Source organism: Capricornis sumatraensis, chromosome 1, assembly GCF_032405125.1.
Source record: "Capricornis sumatraensis isolate serow.1 chromosome 1, serow.2, whole genome shotgun sequence".
NCBI lineage: Eukaryota > Metazoa > Chordata > Mammalia > Artiodactyla > Bovidae > Capricornis > Capricornis sumatraensis.
The window spans coordinates 223,224,989-223,249,644 of NC_091069.1; the positions used below are offsets into that span (position 1 = coordinate 223,224,989).

A 24,656-nucleotide genomic window follows, 5' to 3' on the forward strand; every position below is an offset into this window, starting at 1 on the left:
GAAGTGATGGGACCAGAAGCCATGATCTTAGCTTTCTGAATGTTGAGTTTTAAGCCAACTTTTCCACTCTTCTCTTTCACTTTCATCAAGAGGCTCTTTAGTTCTTCTTCACTTTCTGCCATAAGGATGGTGTCATCTACACATCTGACATTACTAATATTTCTCCCAGCAATCTTGATTCCAGCTTGTGCTTCATCCAGTCCAGCATTTCGCATGATGTACTCTGCATATAAGCTGATTAAGCAGAGTGACAATATACAGCCTTGATGTACTCCTTTCCCAATTTGGAACCAGTCTGTTGTTCCATGTCCAGTTCTAACTGTTATTTCTTGACCTGCATACAGACTTCTTAGAAGGCAGGTAAGGTGGTCTGGTATTCCCATCTCTTAAGAATTTTCCACAGTTTGTTGTTATCCACACAGTCAACATAATATCAATGTTATGCCAAAGTCAACTAGGCTAGAAGTTTGAGCTTTACCTTACTAGCGTGTGAGATGAGTACAATTGTGCAGTAGTTTGAGCATTCTTTCGCATTGCCTTTTTTGGGGATTGGAATGAAAACTGACCTTTTCCAGTCTTGCAGCCACTGCTGAGTTTTCCAAATTTGCTGGCATCTTGAGTGCAGCACTTTCACAGCATCATCTTTTAGGACTTGGAATAGCTCAACTGGAATTCCTCCACTAGCTTTGTTCATGGTGATGCTTCCTAAGGCCCACTTAACTTCACATTCCAGGATGTCTGGCTCTAGGTAAGTGATTATACCATCATGGATATCTGGGTCATGAAGATCTTTTTTGTACAGTTCTGTTTATTCTTGCCATCTCTTCTTAATATCTTCTGCTTCTGTCAGGTCCATACCATTTCTGTCCTTTATTGCACCCATCTTTGCATGAAATGTTCCCTTGGTATCTCTAATTTTCTTGAAGAGATCTCTAGTCTTTCCCATTCTATTGTTTTCCTTTCTTTCTTTGCACTGATCATTGAGGAAGGCTTTCCTATCTCTCCTTGCTATTCTTTGGAACTCTGCATTCAGATGGGTATATCTTTCCTTTTCTCCTTTGCCTTTCACTTCTCTTCTTTTCACAGGTATTTGTAAGGTCTCCTCAGACAACCATTTTGTCTTTTTGCATTTCTTTTTCTTGAGGATGGTCTTGATCACTGCCTCCTGTACAATGTCATGAGCCTCTGTCCATAGTTCTTCAGGCACTCTGTCTATCAAATCTAATCCCTTGAATCTATTTGTCACTTCCACTGTATAATCATAAGGGATTTGATTTAGGTCATACCTGAATGGTCTAGTGGTTTTCCCTACTTTCTTCAATTTAAGTCTGAATTTGGCAATAAGGAGTTCATGATCTGAGCCACAGTCAGCTCCTGGTCTTGTTTTTGCTGACTGTATAGAGCTTCTCCATCTTTGGCTACAAAGAATATAATCAGTCTGATTTTGGTGTTGACCATCTGGTGATGTCCATGTGTAGAGTCTTCTCTTGTGTTGTTGGAAGAGGCTGTTTCCTATAACCAGTGTATTCTCTTGGCAAAACTCTATTAGCCTTTGCCCTGCTTCATTCCATACCCCAAGGCCAAATTTGCCTGTTATTCCAGGTGTTTCTTGACTTCCTACTTTTGCATTCCAGTCCCCTATAATGAAAAGGACATCTTTTTTGACTGTTTGTTCTAAAAGATCTTGTAGGTCTTCATAGAACCATTCACCTTCAGCTTCTTCAGCATTACTGGTTGGGGCATAGGCTTGGATTACCGTGATATTGAATGGTTTGCCTTGGAAACGAACAGAGATCATGCTGTCATTTTTGAGGTTGCAATCAAGTACTGCATTTTGGACCCTTTGTTGATCAAGATGACTACTCCATTTCTGCCCACAGTAGTAGATATAATGGTCATCTGAGTTAAATTCACTCATTTCGGTCCATTTTAGTTCGCTGATTCCTAGAATGTCGACGTTCACTCTTGCCATCTCCTGTTTGACCACTTCCAATTTGCCTTGATTCATGGACCTAACATTCCAGGTTCCTATGCAATATTGCTCTTTACAGCATCAGACTTTACTTCTATCACCAGTCACATCCACAACTGGGTGCTGTTTTTGTTTTGGCTCCATCTCTTCATTCTTTCTGGAGTTATTTCTCCACTGATCTCCAGTAGCATATTGGGCACCTACCGACCTGGGGAGTTCATCTTTCATGTCTTATCTTTTTATCTTTTCATACTGTTCATGGGGTTCTCAAGGCAAGAATACTGAAGTGGTTTGCCATTCCCTTCTCTAGTGGACCACGTTTTGTCAGAGCTCTCCACCATGACCAGCCTGTCCTACCACTCACCACCACTTTTTCTATCTCTGGGTGCTTTACTTGAAAAGAATCTAAAAATAAGGCATTTGTAGCCTTCTAGTTTACTTTGTTGACAATCTGCTATGACTTTTTTTTTTTCTTTAATAAGGACCATGCACAGAGAAGTCAGAAAACTAATAAAGATCTTACATTCATTTCAACTTGAATTTCCTGGAAAGAGACTGTTAACCTAGAACGTTTCCCTTGCTTTCAGTTCAGTTCAGTTCAGTCGCTCAGTCATGTCCAACTCTTTGCAACCCCATGAATCTCAGCATGCCAGGCTTCCCTGTCCATCACCATCTCCTGGAGTTCACTCAGACTCACGTCCATCAAGTCGGTGAATCCATCCAGCCATCTCATCCTCTGTCGTCCCCTTCTCCTCCTGCCGCCAATCCCTCCCAGCATCAGGGTCTTTTCCAATGAGTCAAATCTTCGCATGAGGTGGCCAAAGTACTGGAGTTTCAGCTTTAGCATCATCCCTTCCAAAGAACACGCAGCTTTACAGGAGCTTAATGAAACTATGTTGGCCACCAGGTCTGAAATTTTAACACTTTAATGTCCTAGTAACTAGCTATGTTTTACCATCCAAGGGGACAGTACTGTTTTACAAAGGCAAACCAATATACACTCTGGTAAGATTTTCTCCTGGGTGGATAAAATATTTATTTTCCTAATTAAGCTGAGGAAAAAGGAGCTGGGGAGGTGGGGAGAGAATGGTTATGGTAGAAGGAAAGATACATGAGAGATTAATTCAAGTGTGATCCACCTGAGGGTGGACAGAAAGGATCAGATCTGAGTAGGGCATACCTTGCAGCTTGCAGATTTGCTAAAGGACACTGTAGTCTGGGAAGGCAAAGAAGAGGAAGGGAACCAGCATTCAGGACGGGGTGTAGAGGGAGACTGGGTTTGAGCTCAGTGGAAGTTAAGTCCCAGATTACTATACCTAACTGCACTTACTATTATTATTAACCATTGTTTAAAGTGAGGTATAGTTAATTTACAAAGTTGTTTTAGTTTCAGGTGTAGAACAAAGTGATTCAGTTTTATACACACACACACACACACGTATACACACATATATATGTTATATATAGATGTTTATTTTATATATAGTAGTATGTATATGTTTGGGGTTCCCTTGTAGCTCAGTCAGTAAAGAATCTGCCTGCAATGCAGGAGACCAGGGTTTGATTCTTGGGTTGGGAAGATTTCCTGGAGAAGGAAATGGCAACTCACTCCAGTATATTTGCCTGGAGAATCCCATGGACAGAGGAGCCTAGCAGGCTACAGTCCATGGGTTCACAAAGAGTCGGACATGACTTAGCAACTAAACCACCACCAGTGTGTATATGTTAATCCCAAACTCCTAATTTATCTCTCTCCTCTCCACCCTCCCCCTCCCCGCCCCCACACTATCCCCTTTGGTAACCATAAGTTTGTTTTCTATGTCTGTGAGTCCATTTCTATTTTATAAATAAGTTTGTTTGTATCATTTCCTTTAAATTTCACATATTAGTGATAAGATATTTGTCTTTCTAGGTCTGACCTAATTGCACTGTTATCTAGTGAGGCCCCTCCTGCTGGCCAGCAGCCAGCACATTGCCAGCAGTGGACCAAGAGCAGGGTGGTCTGTCTGCATCCCAGGACTCAGCTCAGCCCTCCCCACCCCTTTCTGCTCCTCTCCATAAAGTCAGTCCCAGGAAGTAGCAGCCCAGGATTCTTGTGGTTCTTCCAGGATGGAGGGTGGGGCCCTGGATACCTACGGGGATAGGGATAACATGAAAGGGAAGAGTTCACGCCTAATGAAGGGAGGACCAGGTGAGCCCAGCCTGAGTGAAAGTTCCCATGAGGCGGGGCAGAGTGGGGCAGAGTGGGACACAGGGGCCCTGTGACTGGCACTGACACACAGGTACTCACGTCCCACACGTGGCTGGCACCACACACCCTTCACTCAGGAACCCCCCGTTGTTTCACTTGGTACATCGAACCAAGAACCAGACAGTGGGAAGAGCTGCTGAAATCAGTGCTTCCCAGGAAAGCAATCAAACAGGTAAATGACTAAGAAAACTCTGCCAGCAGAGACCTACATTTGACTTCTGGGAAGGAAAAGGATGACAGCTGGTAGAAAAATGGAGCAGTCAGCTAGAGCAGGAGAGGGCAATTCAAGGCCTTCTTTGTGGGCCAAGACTGCTTCCTTCTCTCTTTCTGCAGACTGGCCTCCAACACTTTGACCTTATGCCTCTCAACATACCTCTAAGTTTTCAGGACACGGATTCTGACTGGTCCAGATGACTATTCTTAATCAATACCAGGGAGAAAGGGTGGGTCACACAGACTTGGTATCAGTGGGTACTGAAGGAATTTTTCAAAGGAAGTGCTGGGAGCTGAGCAGACAACCCAAAGGTATGTGTGTTACACGCTAGCAGCACCTGCAGTTGTCATTTCACACTGTTGGCTCCTGTTGGGCTCATTGTCTGGTTAATTGTCTTTTCATATGAAGTTCCGCCAACCCAGATTTCCCCAGGCAATTACATTTTCAAACCTAAAGACGTCTTGTTGCTTTGGTCCCATCCTTAGAACTATTAAGACTATCTCAAGTCTCCATTTGATCATCTATTATTTTTAGCTTCTTCTGCCCATAGTCAGTGCTCAAATAAAAGTTTGATATGGAGTTAACATTTTGGATAAGAGACTAGTCTTCGTTTTGATGCAAGTCACTGAAAAAACAGTATGTCTATGTACCCACTACTATGTTTAAAATAAATAACCAACAAGGACCTATTATATAGCACAGGAAACTCTGTTCAGTACTCTACAGTAACCTAAATGGGCAAAGAGTTTGAAAAAGCATAGATAAGTCTATCTGTATAACTGTATCATTTTGCTGTACATCTGAAATTAACACAACCTTAATCAACTACACTTCAATAAAAATAAACATATTAAAGAGAAAATGGTAAATATGTGGAAAACAAAAAGCACTCATTTCTAATAAGCAATGCTTATTTTTGCTTTTAAACAAAATAATGTATATAATAATTTATTATGGAATTTGTAACAAATGTAGAAATAAAATATGACAATAACAAAAAATAAATTTAGGATTACTTTAAAGCTCTCTCTGGCTCACATAGCCCCAGAAGTCAACACTCCTTGTTTCTAGAGAATTGACAAGATACAAATCTACCTAATTGTACTACAATTCAGTTCTTCACCTTAAGACTATTTTAGGAGACTTTGTGACCTGTCTGACTGAAAATTAAGCTATTCTACTACCTGGAATATCTTCACCAGAGAAGGGATAGGAAACCTAATAATTGCTCCATTGTGTCTGAAAAGAAATGAGTTAATATGTAGAATAAGTGCTGAAACAGAGTAAGCCTCCCTATGTATTCCATTTTTGTTAATATTGCTACTATTATTTTGATGCAAATCATCAAGGAAATTGTCAGTATTTTAGGTGTCACACACCCACGCAAAGGAAAACATTTATACATTAATAATAGTTAGTAATGGTAGGCTCAAACTACTCCAAAGTTTACCATCTCAACACACCTACCCTGGGTTGTAGCAACAAGACGAATTATCACTATTTCCCTGAACTAGGAATCTGGTTCATCTATTCTTATTAAAGGAGGTATCACAGACTTTCTTCCTTCTGTAACAGCTCAGGCATCCTGCTGGGTAGAGATTTAAGTATCAACAAGCCTTGTAATGAGATACCAACAAGAAACCCAGAAAAATCGGGGGTATCACACATCTTGTTTGACACAGGCAACAACTTTCCTCCACTTCCGGCTCTCTGTTTTGTATAACAAGCCCAACTCTTGTACTTATAATACTTTAAATGTCCTCATAGTCATCACCAACCCTGAAAATCCCACACTGAACTCTCCCTCCCAGTCCAAATCCACGGAGGCTTCATCTGTATTCCAAGAGAACTTGTTTTATTTTTCTTCCCTTCCCTCAACTCTTTTAATCCTCTAGTTCAAGCAATTAGCTTTACAAACATTAGCTGCAATCCAGGTCTAGCACATGTGGTAATTTTCCCCCTAATCAATCAATCAATCCTTTCTGTAGAGTGTTTTTTTCCCCCTTACCGTCATTAGAGAATGACAATGCTACTTCAGGATCACCAGCAACTTGATTTAGTCAAGGAACGTCAATCAAACTTGCCAGATTTTGCTTTAAAGATGAGAAAAATGGGATAGATTCACAAAGGCCTCTTGTCTTAGAACAGGAAGCTTGATAAACCCTTGCTGAAGCTCTCTTAGCGACGCCTTGGCATATAATGATCCATTTGGAAGAAAATCGAAATCACTATTACTAGTGACAAGTCAGACAAAACCTAGAAACGCTCACTAACTAATCTAAAAATTAATAATTGGAATAATCATTCATCTAGTGTTTCTTGGCAGTGTAATGTTCTATTATACCTAACAGGTTAGTACAGCAAAGAAAAAGAGAAATTATCTAGCAAATGGACAAATTTTAATGCTATAACTTGTGGAAAAAATGGTTTTCAATTTAGAAGGGAATTAAAGGATCATGTGGTCCAAGCTTATCACTGTGCTTGTCAGAGCTGATGTTAGGGTTGGAAGGGGGGCTCTTAGGGAATAAGGAGTGAAGGGGACCCAGTGACAAAGCTCCTGGATCCCCATCTCTCCCAGTATAAAATCTCAATTTTTATCTCTTATTATATCCAAGAGTTTTAGTTGAGGAAGTGATTTCTCTGGTTAAAAATAATTTGAGAATTGCCTATGCGTATAGCTGAGAACACTATGACTAACTGACTAAAACAAATGCCAGAAAAATTAAAGAATTTTTAATTTAGTGACGGACCTGGAGCCAAACTCTAGAGCCCATCTCTCTCCCCAGCTCTCTTTCCACAACCCACCAAATCTTGCTCCCTGTTACTCTCAGGGAGCAAATCAGGTGAGAACCTCTATGGTTCTGGATTGGAGCCTTTTCTTTTTTTAAGGGTAAAAACCAATGAACCCAGATTAGTACAAGAAGAGACAGAAATACTACATTGGAAGTAACAAAATCGCCTGCAATTGTACTCCTTTCTGGATACTGATTCCAATCACACTGAGGAATTATGTCATCATCCAGACCCAGAAAGGGGTCATGGTGGGGAGGGTGACAAGGCTTAGTTTCCTTTCCTTATGTCACCAAGTGTATTGCTATTAAGATTGAGAGAAGTAAAGATTTCAGTAGGATACTTGGTGAAAACTTGCTGACATTAATGACTCAAATTCTCGGAGAGACTGCAAGGAAAATGGTGTCATCACTGTCATTCAAGACACTTAAGATGAAATTTCGAAAGAAGGCTGTCAGGCATAATGACTGCCAGGTTCTATTATATCATTCTCAGAGGGTGGATCACACACACTACTATGCAGCCTGTGGGTGGTTGGTATTGAAGTCTGAAAGGGAGCTGCACAGAGAGGAGGGAAGGTGGGCATAGGACCCGAGGGGGCCCTTCACAATCAGGAGACATCGCTGTGGATGTTCACATGGTGACTTGGGGTAAAGCTATGACCCATGACCTGGCCTTTCATCTCAGATATACCAGAACTTGGCCTCAGCAGGGCACTTTGACAAGATCATGCTCTTGGTGCTGAACAGAATTAAGGAAAGTCTGAGCTATCAATGGCAGTGCCAGTTTACTAATTTGCAATGGGAATCTTCCTCTCCAGTGACCAGATGACCATGCCTGCTGCATTCCAGAGCTGAGACACCTGCAAAACCCAGTCAGTCATCAGAAGGTAGCTGTGTAGAATGGGGTCCGAGCCCTGATTCCCAGCCCTGACTACACAGTGCAATCACCTGGAGTGATTCAACATGAATGCGTGCTTAGTTCTCAGTCGTGTCCAACACTGCTACTCTTTGACTGTCAGGCTCCTCTGCCCATGGTATTTCCCAGGCAAGAACACTGGAGTAGGTTACCGTTTCTTCCTCCAGGGGATCTTCCCACCCCAGGGATTGAACCCGCATCTCTTACATCTCCTGCATTGGCAGGCAGGTTATTTACCCGCTGAGCCATCAGGGAAGCCTGATTCAACATGAAGGCCCTACTCTAAAATCAAACAAATCTGAATCTCAGGTATTAGGACCCAGACATTAGCAGTTTTTAAAAAAATCTCAAGTGATCCATTGAGCAGCTGGGGGTTAAGACAAAGAGATCATCCAGGACACTGGATGAGGTTTTAGGTCTCATTGTTTCCACTCAGGGATCCATGAGTTGTATGTCATAGACCAGCAGATAATTTTTTAACACTGGGAACAGACATAGGTTTGCCAATTTTTTAACTTGTCAAGTTAAGACATTAAAGATTCAACTACTATTATTTCATTAAGGAAAGGAAATCTTAACAAAAATTAGGAAGGACACAAATTTAAAAATACAAGGTGAGTTCACTATGTTATATTTATTTTTCTCATGCTTCTGTAGATCAGAGAAAACCACTACAGACTGATGCAAACTTAAGCACTGATATGATCTGACTGCTGTCCATGCACACAGTTAGGGCTTATCTTCGCGGGCAGCTTTAGGTACATTTGACTGGTTTTGTTCATTGACCAAAATGCTACACTGGCTACCCCTCTCTCGCCATGTCCATTCTGAGGAGGTATTAACTATAACGATTAAGTTATGGGTAATTTCTGCTTTGAGGCTTGAAAATGTTCTATCTCCTCCAATTACAGAATATGTTGATTTAATTAACTTAGCTCTGCTTACACACCTTAAAGCTTCTGGAATGGGTATGGCACATGTACTCCCACATAACTGCTTACTGGGGACAGTTACATAGTGCACCCTTGTTTTGCTAGTGGACAATGATGGTAATTGCTCTAAATCCAGTGGAGAATTAATTGGGGAGCCAAAGAGCCGGTGATGAGTTCTTATTCAGTTGTGTCACATTCCATGAAATAAGAATTATGTTGTAAACCTAATTTTGAGCACCTCTTTGGAATCTTGTGTGTGCCCTGTCCTGTGACCATGGTTTATGTGCCTACCTCCTTCCCTGCAAGGACACTGGCATTCTTGAATTGGTTCTATGCCTAGCTGTCAATCTTCAACAAGACAGCCTCTGGCAACTACTAAAAATGGGTAGCCATGCCAAGTAGTTCAAAGTTCCCCTCAAAGTTCTATTAACCGAGAGACTTATTATGTCTCTAGATGTAGAATCTTCACTGATTAATTTCTTCTAAGCTACCATGCTTAAACGTGGATCAAGAGACTAGAAGCTAGCATAAACAGGTGTTTTTGACTAAGTGGGAAAATTCTATGATGTCTGTGTTCCCCAAGCACCTCAGATGTATAACAGATGATGGGATACTCTAGCCTGTTACTTCTAGCCCAACCCAACCCAATTGAAGAGATGCTCATCTCTTCCAGGACAAAGGCTGGATTTGAATTCAGCTCCACAACTCTCTTGGGCAAGGTGTCTGCTGATTCTGAGCCTCAGTTTCCTTATCTATGAAGTGGGCATATCATTGTGATCTTCTTCCTTATCTCTCTATGTGGTAATCATGAGAATTAGGTAATTTAGGTAAGACACTTGGCAAAGTATCAGACATACTAAATTCTAACTGAAAGTTCACTTTGTAAGTTAGAGCCTAGCACACTAACGTGGCATAAATAGACATTCATTAAACACACACACACACACACACACACACACAAATGAGTACTGTATCTGTTTCAGAAAGAGGAATCTCCTGGAAATGCAGAGTTAAAAATTTGTCACTGAATTCTGAACTTTAGTTTTCAGATCTTGACAATTTAACCAAACTCACTTTGTGACTTAATCTTGATCATCCCTTTGCCTCTTGTCTCCCTGACTGATTACCTCTGCTGGGACCTTTACTTTTCAGTGATGAATTCTCAGCGCCTTCCATCTGACCACAATCTATTCTTTCCACAACAATGCCTCTGTCTTCTTTCAGATTCTGATATTTCTCAGATCCAGAAATACACTCCCTTGTCATTATCCCAAAGCAGTTAACTTTTTAACAGAAAACATTTAGAAATCTAGATATTTGCATCTGCATCTCCATATTTCTGTGTGCCAGGAAAAAATAATGAATCAAATTCTTCATCAACACACTGGTTCTAGATCATTGATTCGGGAGAAAAGGAGTTAGGAGTCCCAGTGGTCAGTCTATGGTGCTTTAGATCCATGCAGAAACCAATTCAGTCCAATATTTTATCCTGCTACCATGAACATTTTTTCAAAATCAATTAATTGCCAGTATATTTGCATGTGTACATATATATATTTATATGTATATATACATACATATGTATAAGAATATATATATATATTCTTCCTACCGCTAATGCAACTCCTCTTCTCCTCCTACCTAAAACAAAAACAAAAATAAAAACACATCAATAAATGAACTTCTCAAGTAGCTGATCATTTACCAAGGGAGCCAAGCCTGTTTCTGAAAGTTTCAACTCACCCAATCAGACAATAAGCAGAGGAAAGGGGAGGCATTTATCAGGTTACACAGAGGACTCCATCTGTTATCTTAGACCTCTGTTACCAGGGGATAGAAGAGCAGATACTTGCAGGCACTTTGAAAGAGGTTTAATCTCTAGGTTCTTAGTCTTAAGATTTCAAATTAGAAGCAGAGAAAAGGAGGAAAAAAAAAAAAAAACAAGAAAGCATGATGAAGCCGCCTCCACTCTGGGATTCTGACATTTAACCTGGCAAGAGATGCCGTCAGTGGTGAAGCTGCTGTTTCAGTCGGGATTTGTCTGTTCAAGCTTCTATAATAAATACAGTCAAAGGGGCAGTCATTTCTCCTTGGTCACAAAGGTCTGAGTTCTGAACCTCACCCCTGTAAGAGCCATTTCTCATCATGCCAAGCCAACAGAAGAAAGTCATTTTTTGCATGGCTGGGATGTTAAGCTTCGTGTGTGCCCTCGGAGTTGTGACAGCCCTGGGAACACCTTTGTGGATCAAAGCCACGTTTCTCTGCAAAACTGGGGCTCTGCTCGTCAATGCCTCAGGGCAGGAGCTGGACAAGTTCATGGGCGAGATGCAGTATGGGCTTTTCCATGGAGAGGGCATGAGACAGTGTGGCCTGGGAAAGAGGCCCTTCCGGTTCTCGTGTAAGTAACTATTCCATTTGAATTATTTAATAGTGTAGGCAGGCTCTTCCAAGTGTTGCAAGAAATTATTTTTAAGAATCTTGCCCTGTCTATTGCAGGGCTTGTTGAAGAGATATGAACAATCTGAAATACATAGATCTCTTCTGAGCAGCTTCTTTCTGGTTTTTATTATTTCATTCTTTCTAGTTTTCTTATGACAACTTACAGTTAATGAGTTACCAGGGAATTGAACTTTTGGTAAAGATAAACATTCTTAAATATTAATATTTATGCAAGAAATTATGGGCTGTTTTTTTTTTTAAAAGAGGGGAGCTTGGAGAAATAGGAAATTTGTAAGAGAAGATCTTTGTTTTGTTCTTTAAAAAGGAACCAGTGTCATCTATATGTGTGGCTGAGTCCCTTCGCTGTTCAGCTGAAACTATCACAACGTTGTTAATTGGCTATTTCCCAATAAAAAATAAAAAGTTTAAAAGGAAAAAAAAAGAACCAGTGTCATGAGCTCCTTAACCAACTCTAGCTGTTTTTACTCCTTGCACATAAGTTTGTTTCCTGTCTATACCCCCATTTTCCCTGCTCGGAACTTTACTGTTGATAAATATTTTTTCTTTTCTCCTTATCTAATTTGGATCACCTGACTATAGAAATTTAAAATAATGTGCCATGCTACCTGAGAAAGAATTAGATACCTATTTAGGAAAATTTGCCACTGACTGACCTTTGAATTACGTGGAGCATAAGAGACAGATTTTCCTATTGCGATATTTGTGAAATGGAAGCGTTACCCATACTATTTACCACCTGTGTGTCTTAAGAAGAGAATTTTAAAAAAATTACCATGTGAATAGGCAACTCATTAAATGAAAATTAATAAGAAGTCATTTGTTATATCTCTCCCAGCACACATTCAGAAATTATTATTATTTCAAATGGGCTGGTTTGGAACAATCTTATGAAGACACAGCCAGTAAATTACTGCATAAATCAGTCTTCAGGAAAGGAGGTTACCAACTGAGGCATTTAAAATGACTTATTATTTGGCTGGGTATTTTTTTTTCTAGCATAGGTGGAAAGCTAAATTAATTGAATTTATTATTAACATATGCAGTGTCTAATTAAATTTCAGTGCTGGCCTATTTATATTTCCACAACATTCCTTACCACTTCTTAGCACCATTGGACACCAACTTTCAACTCACATAGGCTATTAAGTGACAGAAATTTGCACAGGGCTCCAGAAAATCCCCAAGAATTAGTCTCCGGCTTTATAAGAAATCATCATTGACTAGATTGGATGAAGTGGATCCCCACCTTTTTATTGAATGGCTTTATTTCCTTAAGGTAAGGCGGCTGTTAAGAGTTGCTTAGCTTCCCAAGGGGTGCGGGGTAAGAACAAAGCAGAATGTCACACAAATTGCAACTGTATTAAAAGACAAAAAAGGAAAAAAAGATGAGTGAAATGATTTAACCATGAGTCATTGGCAAGCTAAAGTGTGAGTAAAGCATCTCATAAATGAATTTAGACAAAAGCAGAAAGCCTACAGGGGTTTTCAGGAGTCTCTGCATTTTCCGCAGTGAAATGAAGATAAACTTTATTCATAGCACAGGATATGTTCCAAAACAATAATATATTTTCTAAATACGTACTTGACAGTAAGCACTCTGCGTATTTTGTCTCATTTATTCCTCCCAGGGCCACATTCCTCTGCAGTTCAGTGAAGCAATTTTTCATGGCTGTGTCCTATGCCAGCTCTACCTATAATGAAGTTGTTCTAATTGTGGGTCCCTTTGCCTTCTGTGGAGTTTCAGAGCTGGCGGGGTTTAAACAATACCCCTGCCTACCTCGCACCAGTGCATTAGTCCCTGTGAGTCTCTGAATGTTTCCCCCAGCCTAATGAAGAAAATTTTGCACTGGACAAATTTAGTTGGAGATTTATTCTGAATAAATTGGACATTGTCAGTGTCCATGTTCTAAATGAGTTTTTGCTTGGTTCTGCTATATGTTTATGTGTATTATTTTTATGCGCAACATATGTGTCACTTTTAAAACCCAGACATACAGTATAACATGGGGATGAAGAATGAACCAGAAAAATAGTTAGGCAATGTTGTCATGTTTACTCCTATTAAATATTCCCCATTGACCACTCTGTCTCTTTTAATTATAACAAAAATCTCCCCTGTGAGCCTGCACAATTATGCTGGGAAAACTTCTGCCTCGTTTGCTCTGGCTGATTCTCATCCATTTATGGGTCAGCGGTTCATCTTCTGGAGATCACTAGCATTCATACGTAGCACACAATTTCATTCATTATAATGAAGGACTGTTTTCCTTTCAAGGCAGCACAACTGGTCGGCTTAATTTTTCCTGATATGTCACCTGTAAAATTTTAATGATGGTGGTTAAACTTTAAATGTAGCCGTCAAGACCAAAAGTATCAGTTTTGAGCTCAGGGTGTGTGGGTGGGTTTCTGTTTTGGTTTGAAACACTGCAGAGCATTATCAAAATATGATCTTCAAGAATCATATGGCATTAATCATTCCTAGATGTGCTGATCTCTTCATTGCCAAGACAGTTCAATGAGCTGGGGAAAACATATGGGATAATTTTTTTTTTTTAATCAGAAAAACAAAATTTAACCAATCACAGCATTTCGTAGCTTGCAACTTGAGTCATACTTTTTAAAGCATCTTAATTTGGACCTTATGATTGAAAATTTGTAAAAAGCTTAACAGAGGTTTAGCTTACTTCATATTTTAGAGAAGCAGAGCTTCTTGACCAGTTGAGGCATATGACCCAGATTGCAGAGGGAGCATTGAAACTACTGTGAGCAAGAAGGTGGCTTCTCAAACATATTTTGGGGTAGAATAGTTGGGATTCTGGATTTCTGTGACCATCACTGAGAGTTGGCACTCTATCCCTGTGGTCTCCTGCTGATCCCAGCTGTTCCAGGTGATCTACTGGTCACCATTCTATACGTTCTGTATCTTTCCCATCACTCTGCCTACACATGGTGGGGCTGCAAATGTCTTTGACGGTCCTCCTTCTGCTAACACTGCCTGTTTCACCCCTCTTCCTTTACTGCCATCTGGAAGCAGGCACAGTGGAGGTAGGAGGGACACCTTCCTAGTGTCCCTAGTCAGGGAAGACTGTCTGGTGGAAGGGAGGTGGGTAGGGTACACTTGTACTGTTTCACTCAGCCTGCAGGGCCCCTCTGGCATTGTAGCTTAGGTGCCCTATTTTGTAGCCTCACTCACCCATTAGAACAGTTCAGCCAATAGAGAGGTTGTTTTCCTGCCATTGAGGAAAAAAAGTGATTAGAAGATAGTAATGTTCTTTTTTTTTTTTTTTTTTTAGTAATGTTCTATCTTTACTAATGCTAAGGGGAAAGCCAACTTCTAACGGCCAAATAACTGTTTCCTCCTCTCTCCTTCCTAGACCTTGATGCTCACTCTGTTATTTTTCATTACCTGTATTAGAAGTTCTTGAGAAGTGTATTTCTCTGCAAGGAGATCCTGAGCCCTAAGAAGGCAGGGGCTATTATGCATCCTGGTGCTCCCTCATACTAGGACTAGTACAATGCATGTCACAAAGAGGTGCTTAATCAGTGTTTGGTAAACTGACGCTATCAAGAATAAGCAATGTGGGATGGGGGCAGCACTCTGCCACTCGCTGGAGATTAGACTTTAAGCAAATCATGTCACTTCATCGGTTTTCAGCTCTTGCATCTATCAAATGGGAGGTGAAACTAGGTGAGTTCTAACATTTCTTTCAGTTCAAACACTCTATGATCTGTAGAACAAGAGGCTGGCTGTTCTAGACAAGGTCCCTCCAGCTTTAAATTTGCATGACCCTTCTAGTTTCAAATGCTCACAGCTTCCACTGACAGATGTTAGCCACCATCATTAGAAGTGGCAAATTTTGTGTGCCTTTGCTCTCTCATGCTTAAAGCACCTAATTTTTGAAGTATTCTGAAATACCTTCCATTTATGAGGACCCAGATGAATTTCATTATCAAAGTCAGTGCTTCTTTTTTTTCCCTGTCACATCCTTTCACTTTTTGTGTAGAAAATTACAGGTTAAAGAAGGAGAAAGTGAAAAATGGGATCTTTTGGAATCCTAGGGAGAGGGGTTAGTCAGTTCCAAAGAGCAGGAGCAGCCATAAACCCTCAAGGAATTAAGAGAGAATATTGAGAAAGAGAAAAAGGGAGATCTAAAGGCAAGGAGAGGCTGTCCAACCTCCTTCTATTTTTTCCTCTTCATTTTCCCTAGAAACTCCTCTTCCATCCTCACTGCAAAACTCCTTTTTCCTGAATCTGGTTTTATTAACTGGTAATGTCAAGAAATGAAGAATGGCTAGTATATTTAACACTCCAAGGGTGTTCTTTACCCAAAGGCAGAACTTAAGCAGAAATCATCCTCAAATTAGTGAGAAATACAGAAAAGGTGATTTTGAGAAAAGGAACTTCTGGTTCTCCTTGGCTACTCCAGGACAAGAGCATTTATCTCTGCTTCCTTCCTAACAACTACATCTAATATCCTTTGGAAAAAATAATCCACAAAATCAGCCTTGTTTGACAATTATAGTCTTGCTTATATGTATAAACAGGCTTCCCTGTTGGCTCAGTGGTAAAGAACCCACTGCCAATGCAGAAAACACAGGCTTAATCCCTGGGTCAGGAAGATCTTCTGGAGGAAGAAATGGTAACCCGCTCCAGTATTCTTGCCTGGAGAATCCCATTGACAGAAGAGCCTGGTGGGCTATAGTCCAAGGAGTCACAAAATAGACCTGACTTAGTGACTGAACAACAGCAACAAAATATGTATACACACACACACATACACACACTCCTGCCTTCCCTTTAAATTACCCTCCATCCTGACAGCGAGTAATATCATTGACTGTGCTTTGCTGAGAGAGGAAATAGAGGTGGATGGGGCTGCTTCTGAAACTCTGTGTGGCAGGTTCTCAGTGGAACTTAACCCTGGTGTGTGAACTCTATCTGTTGGAGGATGTCTCCCAAATTGTTCTTATAATATGCTGCTCTGCTTTCTTGTTTATTTTTTTCATGCTTAGAAGAAAGCTTGTTTAAAAAACTGGAGTATAATTGCTTTACAACGTTGTGCTAGTTTATGCTGGACAACAAATTGAATCAGCTATAATTGTATATATATCCCCTCCTTCTAGAGCCTCCCTCCCACCCCGGCCCCCATCCTGCCTTCTCTTCTAATCTCTGAGGGTGACTCATCTTCCCCAAGGACTTTCAGGCAATCCAGAAGAAAAAAACACTAGTTTCAGCTGCCCATTTACTGGGTGTCTCACGGGTGCCAGGCATTTTGCATATAAGATCTCCAGCCTTTAGATGGAGGCATTATGATCCTGCTTCTCTTGAACAAATAGAAGTGGAAGAAGTGGAAACTCAAGAGAGGTCACAAAAATTTCCCAAAATCACAGTAAGTAGCAGACCTAGGGTTGAAATTCTTGATCTACTCATTCCTTTACCAACTTCTGTCTCCATACATTACGCAAAAAGAGATGAGGAAAATGTACAAGCAGGACTTAGTTTCACCATCTATTTAAAATACTATGTTGGGCTGCTGAGGACGTGGAGGAAATGGAAATACTGCGTACTGTTGGTGGGAATGTAAATTGGTAAAACTGTTTTCCACTATGGAAAACAGTATGGAGGTTCCTCAAAAACTTAAAAATAGAATGACCACACAACCTGGCAATTCCACACCTAGATATTTATCCAAAGAAAGCAAAAACACTAATTCAAAAAGCTATATGTAAGCCTATGTTCTTAGCGGCATCATTTAGGATAGCCAAGATACAGAAACTGCGTCCATCAACAGATGAATAGATTAAAAAAAAGATACGTATTACATACACAATGGGATATTAGTCGTAAAACAGAATGAAATCTTGCCACTTGTGACAATGTGGATTGACCTGGAGGGTGTTATACTTAGTAAAATAAGTCACACAGAGAAAGACAAATACCATATGTTTTCAATTATATGTGGGATCTGAAATCAAAAGTAGCAAATAAAACCAAAAAAGGCTCACAGATACAGAGAACAAACTAGTGGTTATCAGAGGGGATGGGTGGTGGAGGCAAAGTAGGCGAAGAGGACTGAGTTACCCACTACGAGTAAGATACAACATAGGAAATGTAGTCAGTATTTTATAATAACTTTGCATGAAGTGTAATCTATAAAAAGATAAAACAACTATGCTATACGTTTAAAACTAATATAATATTGTAAGTCAACTTTACTTCAGTTTATTTTAAAAGAAAAAAACTCACAGAGGAAAAACCACTATGTTAGTACTTCACAAGACCTAGTTCTCATATAACCAAGTGATGGTAGTTGGTCTTAAGATTTGAATTCGTTCATTGCCTCTTTATTTCACATTTCAGTGGCCCTGATATTTCAGCCCCAATTTTGACCTTTAAAAAATAAAATAGTTAAGCCACGCCTGTTTAAGGATCTAGCTTGAGCAGGTCACATGCTTGTGGCTAATCTTTGGGTTATATAATTATGCTACCTTGATGTTGATAGTTAACGCTGAAGGCAGAGATACCTGATTTCAGCTGTGGTTAATTCATTTAAAAATCTCTGCCAAGGAAAACGTTTATGGTTCGATCTTCAAAGTTAGTTACTTGTGTGAGTACATGTTCTCAGTCGTGTCCGACTCTTTGTGACTCCATGGATTATAGCTCGCCAGGCTCCTCTATCCATGGAATTTTCCAGGCAAAAATACTGGAATGGGTTGACATTTCCTTCTCCAGGGAATCTTCCCGACCCAGGGGTCAAACCCATGCCACCTGGGAAGCCCCACTTAGTTACTTGCACTACAATAATTATTTCACCACGGCAATGATGAATATGGCAGACTCCTTCCCGAGGTGACAAGAACAGGTTTCAAAACAGAAGCAGGAATAAAAAAAAAAAAATGCAGGTACATTTGAATCACTACAAAAACTGATATGAGGAGTCAATGGGATAGAATTAGAGTACAAATCAAGATCTCTTTTCTCAAAAGATGAAAAATAAAAGCTCATTTTAATCTCTGTATTAGGGATTTCATAAAGCTAAAAGCAAGTAGATTTGAAAAAAACTCATTTAAATGAAACAACATCAGATTTGCCTTTCATCCAGTCATGTAGCTAAACAGCCAGAGTGGCTGTGGTGTGATACCCTTTTATTACAGGTCTGATAGCACTGACTAATAGCTAACGGTACCTGGCAGACTAATTTATGCAGGATTCGTATTTCGCTCCCTCTCAGCATGTTATAACTGTGGCAAAGCCATTCTTGGGAGTTATTACCCCAACATAATCATACCCTGTGGATTCGGAGCAGTTAAATGGGTTCTGTTATCGGAGACACATATGCACCAAAGCATCTGCCGTCCCTCAGCCTCTGTGGGTGATTAAGACTCACTGATGGGGCTGCTTCCCATAGGCTGGAGTCAGATAGGTAGAGTTCAGCTGAGAGAAATTCAGGTGAAGTACTGAGAAAACTGCATTTTAAGTGGTTCTATCATATCATCGAGTCTTTTCCTTTGAAGTCCTGGGGTCATGGGTTTCGTTCTCCTTGACCATGGAGCCATCAGAAGCCTGGCTCAATACCTGGGTGTGAGATTCGGAGCGATATTAAAGGAGATGAATGCATTGAGTTTATGTCAGGGAATGTCTTTTACTGGATTTTCATAAAGACAGGCTGCAGACGGGCTGAGGGGAAAAGTCAGATAAAGAGCATTTCTGTAAGAAGAAAGAAATCTTCCCCCTTAGTCCCTTTCAAGAAAATGAATAGCTGAGCACCAAGGGGCCAAATACAACTTCTTTTTGAAACATCCCTTTCATGTGAAGGACAAGTCGAGAAGAAAAACAGGACCTCTGAAGCTACCACCACGGCTTTAATCTAGGAAGAAGAGGTGGCACCATTGCTAACATCATTGTCAGAGGCTGGCTTCATTTTGAGAGCTTCACAGATGGTGTCACCTGCAATTTACATCTGGCCAGATGAAGACAGATAGGGTCGATGAGACCGAAACCATTAGATCAGTGGTCTGTAACCCTGCTGTGCTTTAGAATCACCCAGGGAGCCCTGAAAACTACCGATGCCAAAGCCCCATCCCTGAGCAGCTGGATCAGAATCTCTGGAGGCGAGGCCTGAGCACTGGATGGCTTAGAAACTCCCAAAGTGAGTCTAATGTATAGCCAAGGTTGAGAAGTACTGTGGCAGATGACAGCCGAGACTGGCAGAATCGGGTGAGGCCGAAGTCAGGAGCCCTCTATATTAGGGCTGGACGAGGTCACCAGAAGGAGGGCAGGGGAGAAGTCATGTTTAGTATTGTTCCCAAACAGTTGGGAGGTTTTCTGGTCAAGTTCAAGCTGGAATGCTTGCCTTCCATTCCTTTAGCGGGCGTATTTCTAGGAAGGGTCTCACAGTTCATCCACACCCACCTGGGCTTGGAGGGAACAACAGATCTAAATGGTGGGTTTATAGTAAGAAACTGAGCAAGCTTGGCTCCCAGCCTCAGTGGCATTCTGTCTTTCCAACTCGGCCCACCAGTTACAGGAGTCTGCTCTTCTCCTGGCCAGAGTCAGGGTGCCAGGTCTGCCCAGGGGAAGGAGGACTTTCGCTGACAGGCAAGGGCTGATGGGCTGAGGGTGTTGGGAGTGTGAGGCCAACCAATCAATGGAACTGGGTGGACAATCTAAACCACCTTCTCCGGCACTTTATCAAAATAAAGCTAGTATCTTGGCCTCCATCTCCCTGTCTCCTGAAGACCATCAGGGCCCCTCTTTAGAGGTGTGCCATCAGAAAACGTGCAAGGAACAGCACAAGGGAAATAGAAGTGAGAATAGGGGGAGCAGATCAGTTACTGAGGGAGTGTGACAAGGAGCAAATAAGTGATCAAATCTGAAGTTCTTGGATTATGTACAGCAATAGTCACCTGTCAGGTCAGGGGGAAAAACAAAGCAAAACAAAACAAAAAACCCTTAGCTGCAAGACAGATCATCTGAATGCCATGTAATCTCAGGGCTTCTCTGGGAGGATGTTAAGTCCTAATGTACAGATATGGCTCCACCGATGGGCTGGTTAACTCCCACCAGTCCCAGAGATCAATCCTGAGACTTGAAAACGCCGGTGCTCTCATACTGCACTGGGCTCTTGAATCTCCCACTCTTTTTCCAAAAAATATTTATTTATTGGCTGCACTGGATCTCCGTTGTGGCATATGGGATCTTCGATCTTTGCTGTGGCATTCAGGATCTTTTTTTTTTTTTTTTAGTTTCTACATGTGGGATTTATTTTCTTGACCGGGGATCAAAACCAGGCCCCCTGCATTGGGAGAGCAGAGTCTTCGCTGCTGGACCATGAGGGAAATCCCTTAAGTATCTCACTCTTGGTGAAAATACAACTCTTCTGCCATTTTCATTATGTTAAAAAAAAATGCTTAAGTGATTATGTAAAATTTATAGAACTTCCATATAAATGATCTCATTGTGTTGTTCAAAAGTTCTGCAACTTATTTCTATTACCATCCACATTTACAGACAAGGAGCTGAAGCATCATAAGCAGTAAATGGCAAAACCAGACTTAATCTCAAACTTGGGGCTCCCTAGTGCCTCAGACGGTAAAGAACCTGCCTGAAATGCAGGAAACCCGGGTTCAGTCCCTGGGTTGGGAAGATCCCCTGCAGGAAGGCATGGCAACCCACTCCAATATTCTTGCCTGGAGAATTTCATGGACAGAGAAAGGAGCCAGGCGGGCTACAGTCCATGGGGTCGCAAAGAGTCAGACACGACTGAGCAACTAACACTTTTAGTTTTCCGATTCCAAAAGCTACTCTTTTCCCAGCCTGTCATCTTTTGATTAATGTCTAACTATTTTTCTCTCTTCCCACCAGCTTCCTGCTCTTCTTCCTTTGGTCATTGTGATATTCTAACCACCTCATACTCTTGATTAGTGCCTAAACATAGGCTTAGACCAGATCTACTGAGTCCTGTTTTAAGAATTTCAGGGTGAAAGATGTAATCAGTAAGAGATAAACAGAGAACAAGGTTTTGGGATAAAATACAGCAGAAGAACCCAGGAGAAAGAAATGAAATAAATTTTAAGGCAACTGAAATGAAAGCCATACATTTAGAGAGATCAAATAAAGCATGGATTAATGGCAAGTAATAAAAGAACATACTTGGCAGTTAGTAAAAATAAACAGCGTTTTTAAAAAAAATCTTATTACTTTCCAATGATCTATTGAAAACAATGTGACTTCATATGTAAAATATAAATTCTTTGTAAGTTAGAGTAAGCGTTCTCTCATCATCCCCTGAAAAGATCATCGGTGCTTATGTGCTCCAGTGCTCTTCTAGACTCTGAGGACACAAGGGGAATGAGAGAGTACTTGTTCCTAAACAGCCAAGAATCTAGCAGAAGTGTTTTTAAATAACTGACCACTTGTAAGAGCTGTATGTTCAGTTTTCTCAGTCAAGATGGGCGAGGCTATGTTTTAATAATAAAATCCAAATATTATAGGTTTAAATCAACAAAAGACTTAGAATTCCATGATGACCTAGGATTCTGGGTCTTCTCTGCTATGGACCAGGTTCAATTTCTGGTTGGGGAACTGAGATCTTCCAAGACATGCAGGGCCGCCAAAAAAAAAAAAAAAAATAACAAAGATTGATTTGTTGCTAACAGTACATATTCATCAGAGATTAGCTGTAGTTCCATTCCAGGATTTGGTCACCATCTGTAATATTACCAGTGATTGTAACAAAGAGCTCTCACCCAGGCAACTAAGTTCTCTGACCTGGAACTGACACACACCAAGGATGTTACATGACGGGGCCCTCAGAGGAGCCAAAACATGAAATCCCCATGGGCCCAGAATGGGGAAGAACCAGAACTATGGATGATGTAATCGTGCCCATTATCATTGTCATCAACATTATCACTTTTGTTTACAAAGTTCCAAGAAACAGAACTACTATCTGTCAGGGCGAGGCACAGAGAGATCAGAGGAAAGTAAGGATTAGAGTTAGATATCGCTAGATGGCATTGAACAAACCATTCTGAGCAAAGGAACAGCATGAACCAAGGTAGGAAGAGCCTACTGTGGCCAGAGCGCAGAGGATGCATGAGAGACAAAAGGAGGAGGAAGGTAAGGCTGGAGCAGAAGAGAATAGAATGTGAGGGACTTCACTGGTTAACTTTATCTGGTAGGCATTGGGATACCATTTAAGGATGTTCAGTAGGTTAGTGTCAGGACAGAAGACAGATTAGAAGACTGAGGAAAGAGGCAGGGAGTATAGTCAGAAGGTTCCTCCAAGATTTGGAGGTCCAAACCAAAGCATTGTCAGAAGGCTGGAAGGGGGTGCTGCTGCTGCTAAGTTGCTTCAGTCGTGTCTGACTCTGTGCAACCCCAGAGATGGCAGCCCACTAGTCTCCGCTGCCCCTGGGATTCTCCAGGCAAGAACACTGGAGTGGGTTGCCATTTCCTTCTCCAATGCATGAAAGTGAAAAGTGAAAGTGAAGTCAGTCAGTCATGTCCGACTCTTCAAGACCCCATGGACGGCAGCCCACCAGTCTCCTCCATCCATGGGATTTTCGAGGCAAGAGTACTGGAGTGGGGTGCCATTGCCTTCTCCGGAAGGGGGGGGGCAAATATTCCCAAAATAATCAGAAGCAAATATCAACAGAACTTGGTGATAGAGGACGAACCCCAGGCTTCCACTGGCTAGATGGTTGGGATCACTTGCCAAGATAAATACAGAGGGGACAGTTTAGAGTGGTGGTGGAATGACTTTTGGTCATGTTTAATGAGTTCATGTATGGGTTAGCAACAAGAGACGGCCATCAGTTATACAGATATGGAGGTCATGAGCAAGGCTGGGACAAAGGCAGAGAGGGGGGACCTGGCAGATTGGAGGTGGTAGTTGGAGCTACAACTGAAGAGGAGGCTTCTTGACAGGAGAATCAAATGAGAAGGCCAAAGAAGATGTGTTCTAGAAAGCACTACTATTTCCAGGTAGAAGAGGAGGGAGATGCAAAGGGGAGGAGAGGAGATGGTCAGTGAACTGGGCGGGAACTGGCTGAGGGGGAACCATGGGGTGAGCAATGTTCAACCAGGGAGCAACAGAGGTGTCACATGAGAGACGATGGAAATGGTCCTCTGAATCTTATACCAGAAGGTCACGGGGGACCTTCGCTAAAGCAGTCTTGATGGAGTGGTCCTCCTGTAGGAAGGGGGAGGTAAGGGCCTTGTGGGAGCTGAGGAGGGAAGGAGAGGGAAGGACCCAGAGAAGACAGGACAGGGAATGGCGAGAAGAGTCCTAAGGCCAGGCTAGGGTGTGTGTGTGTGTGTGTGTGTGTGTGTGTGTGTGTGTGTGTGTGTGTGTGTGTCTGCGTGTGTGTGTGTGTCTACGTGTGTGTGTGTGTCCACGTACGTACATATAGTGGGAGGATATTGAGTATAACTCTATGCTGAGGGGATACAGCAGTAGGAGGAAAAGGCTGTAGACAGATGGGACAGGTAGATGGTTAATGGATTCAGAAAGGACAGTGTGGGAAAGGGTCTGAGAGCACCAGGAGTAGACCTAGACGTGGGAAATCTTCTGATGGCCTCTGTTTTCTCTCTGAAATGGAAGAGTTTGGTTCGCTAGATATCTTTGAGCCTTTTGTAAGCCAGATAAGACTAAGGGAGACAGATCTGGAGTGTGGCGGGTGCTTAAGAGCTGGGGAATCTGGAATATCCAAAGAGGGACAGAAGGGGGAAAGGCTGGGAAAGGCTTTGCAGAAAGACCACAGAGGCTCAAGGAGAGTGGGGGTCCAGAGACAAGACATACAGCTTGAGGAACAGAGCCTCACACTGAATGACGGCAGGAGGGTAAACTTCCTCCGGAGAGCATTACTGTGACTGTGTTTTCACTCCCAGCCGTTAACTTATGACTTACTTGGCTGTTTCATGAGAGCAGACTGTAGTCACAAGGGTCCCACAGCCTTTCTCTGTGTGCTCAGCCATGTGGGTTCCCTTGCCTTCCTGTGACTTGTATATGCATGTATGTATGTGTTAGTAGCTCAGTCATGTCTGACTCTGTGCAACCCCATGGACTGTAGTCTGCCAGGCTTCTCTGTTCATGTAATTCTCCAGGTAAGAAT

The 24,656-nt window shown here is 41.6% G+C and overlaps 1 protein-coding gene across 2 annotated transcripts in view; it reads left to right on the plus strand.

Annotated features, from left to right (window-relative positions):
• Positions 1–11,222: 11,222 nt before the first annotated feature.
• The window catches only part of CLRN1 (clarin 1), a 44,803-nt gene continuing 31,369 nt past the window's right edge, over positions 11,223–24,656 (plus strand). For both annotated transcript variants that reach the window (XM_068984956.1, XM_068984958.1), the window contains exon 1: positions 11,223–11,475. In XM_068984956.1, the coding sequence (XP_068841057.1) occupies positions 11,223–11,475 (253 nt within the window). The remainder of the gene's footprint in view (positions 11,476–24,656) is intronic.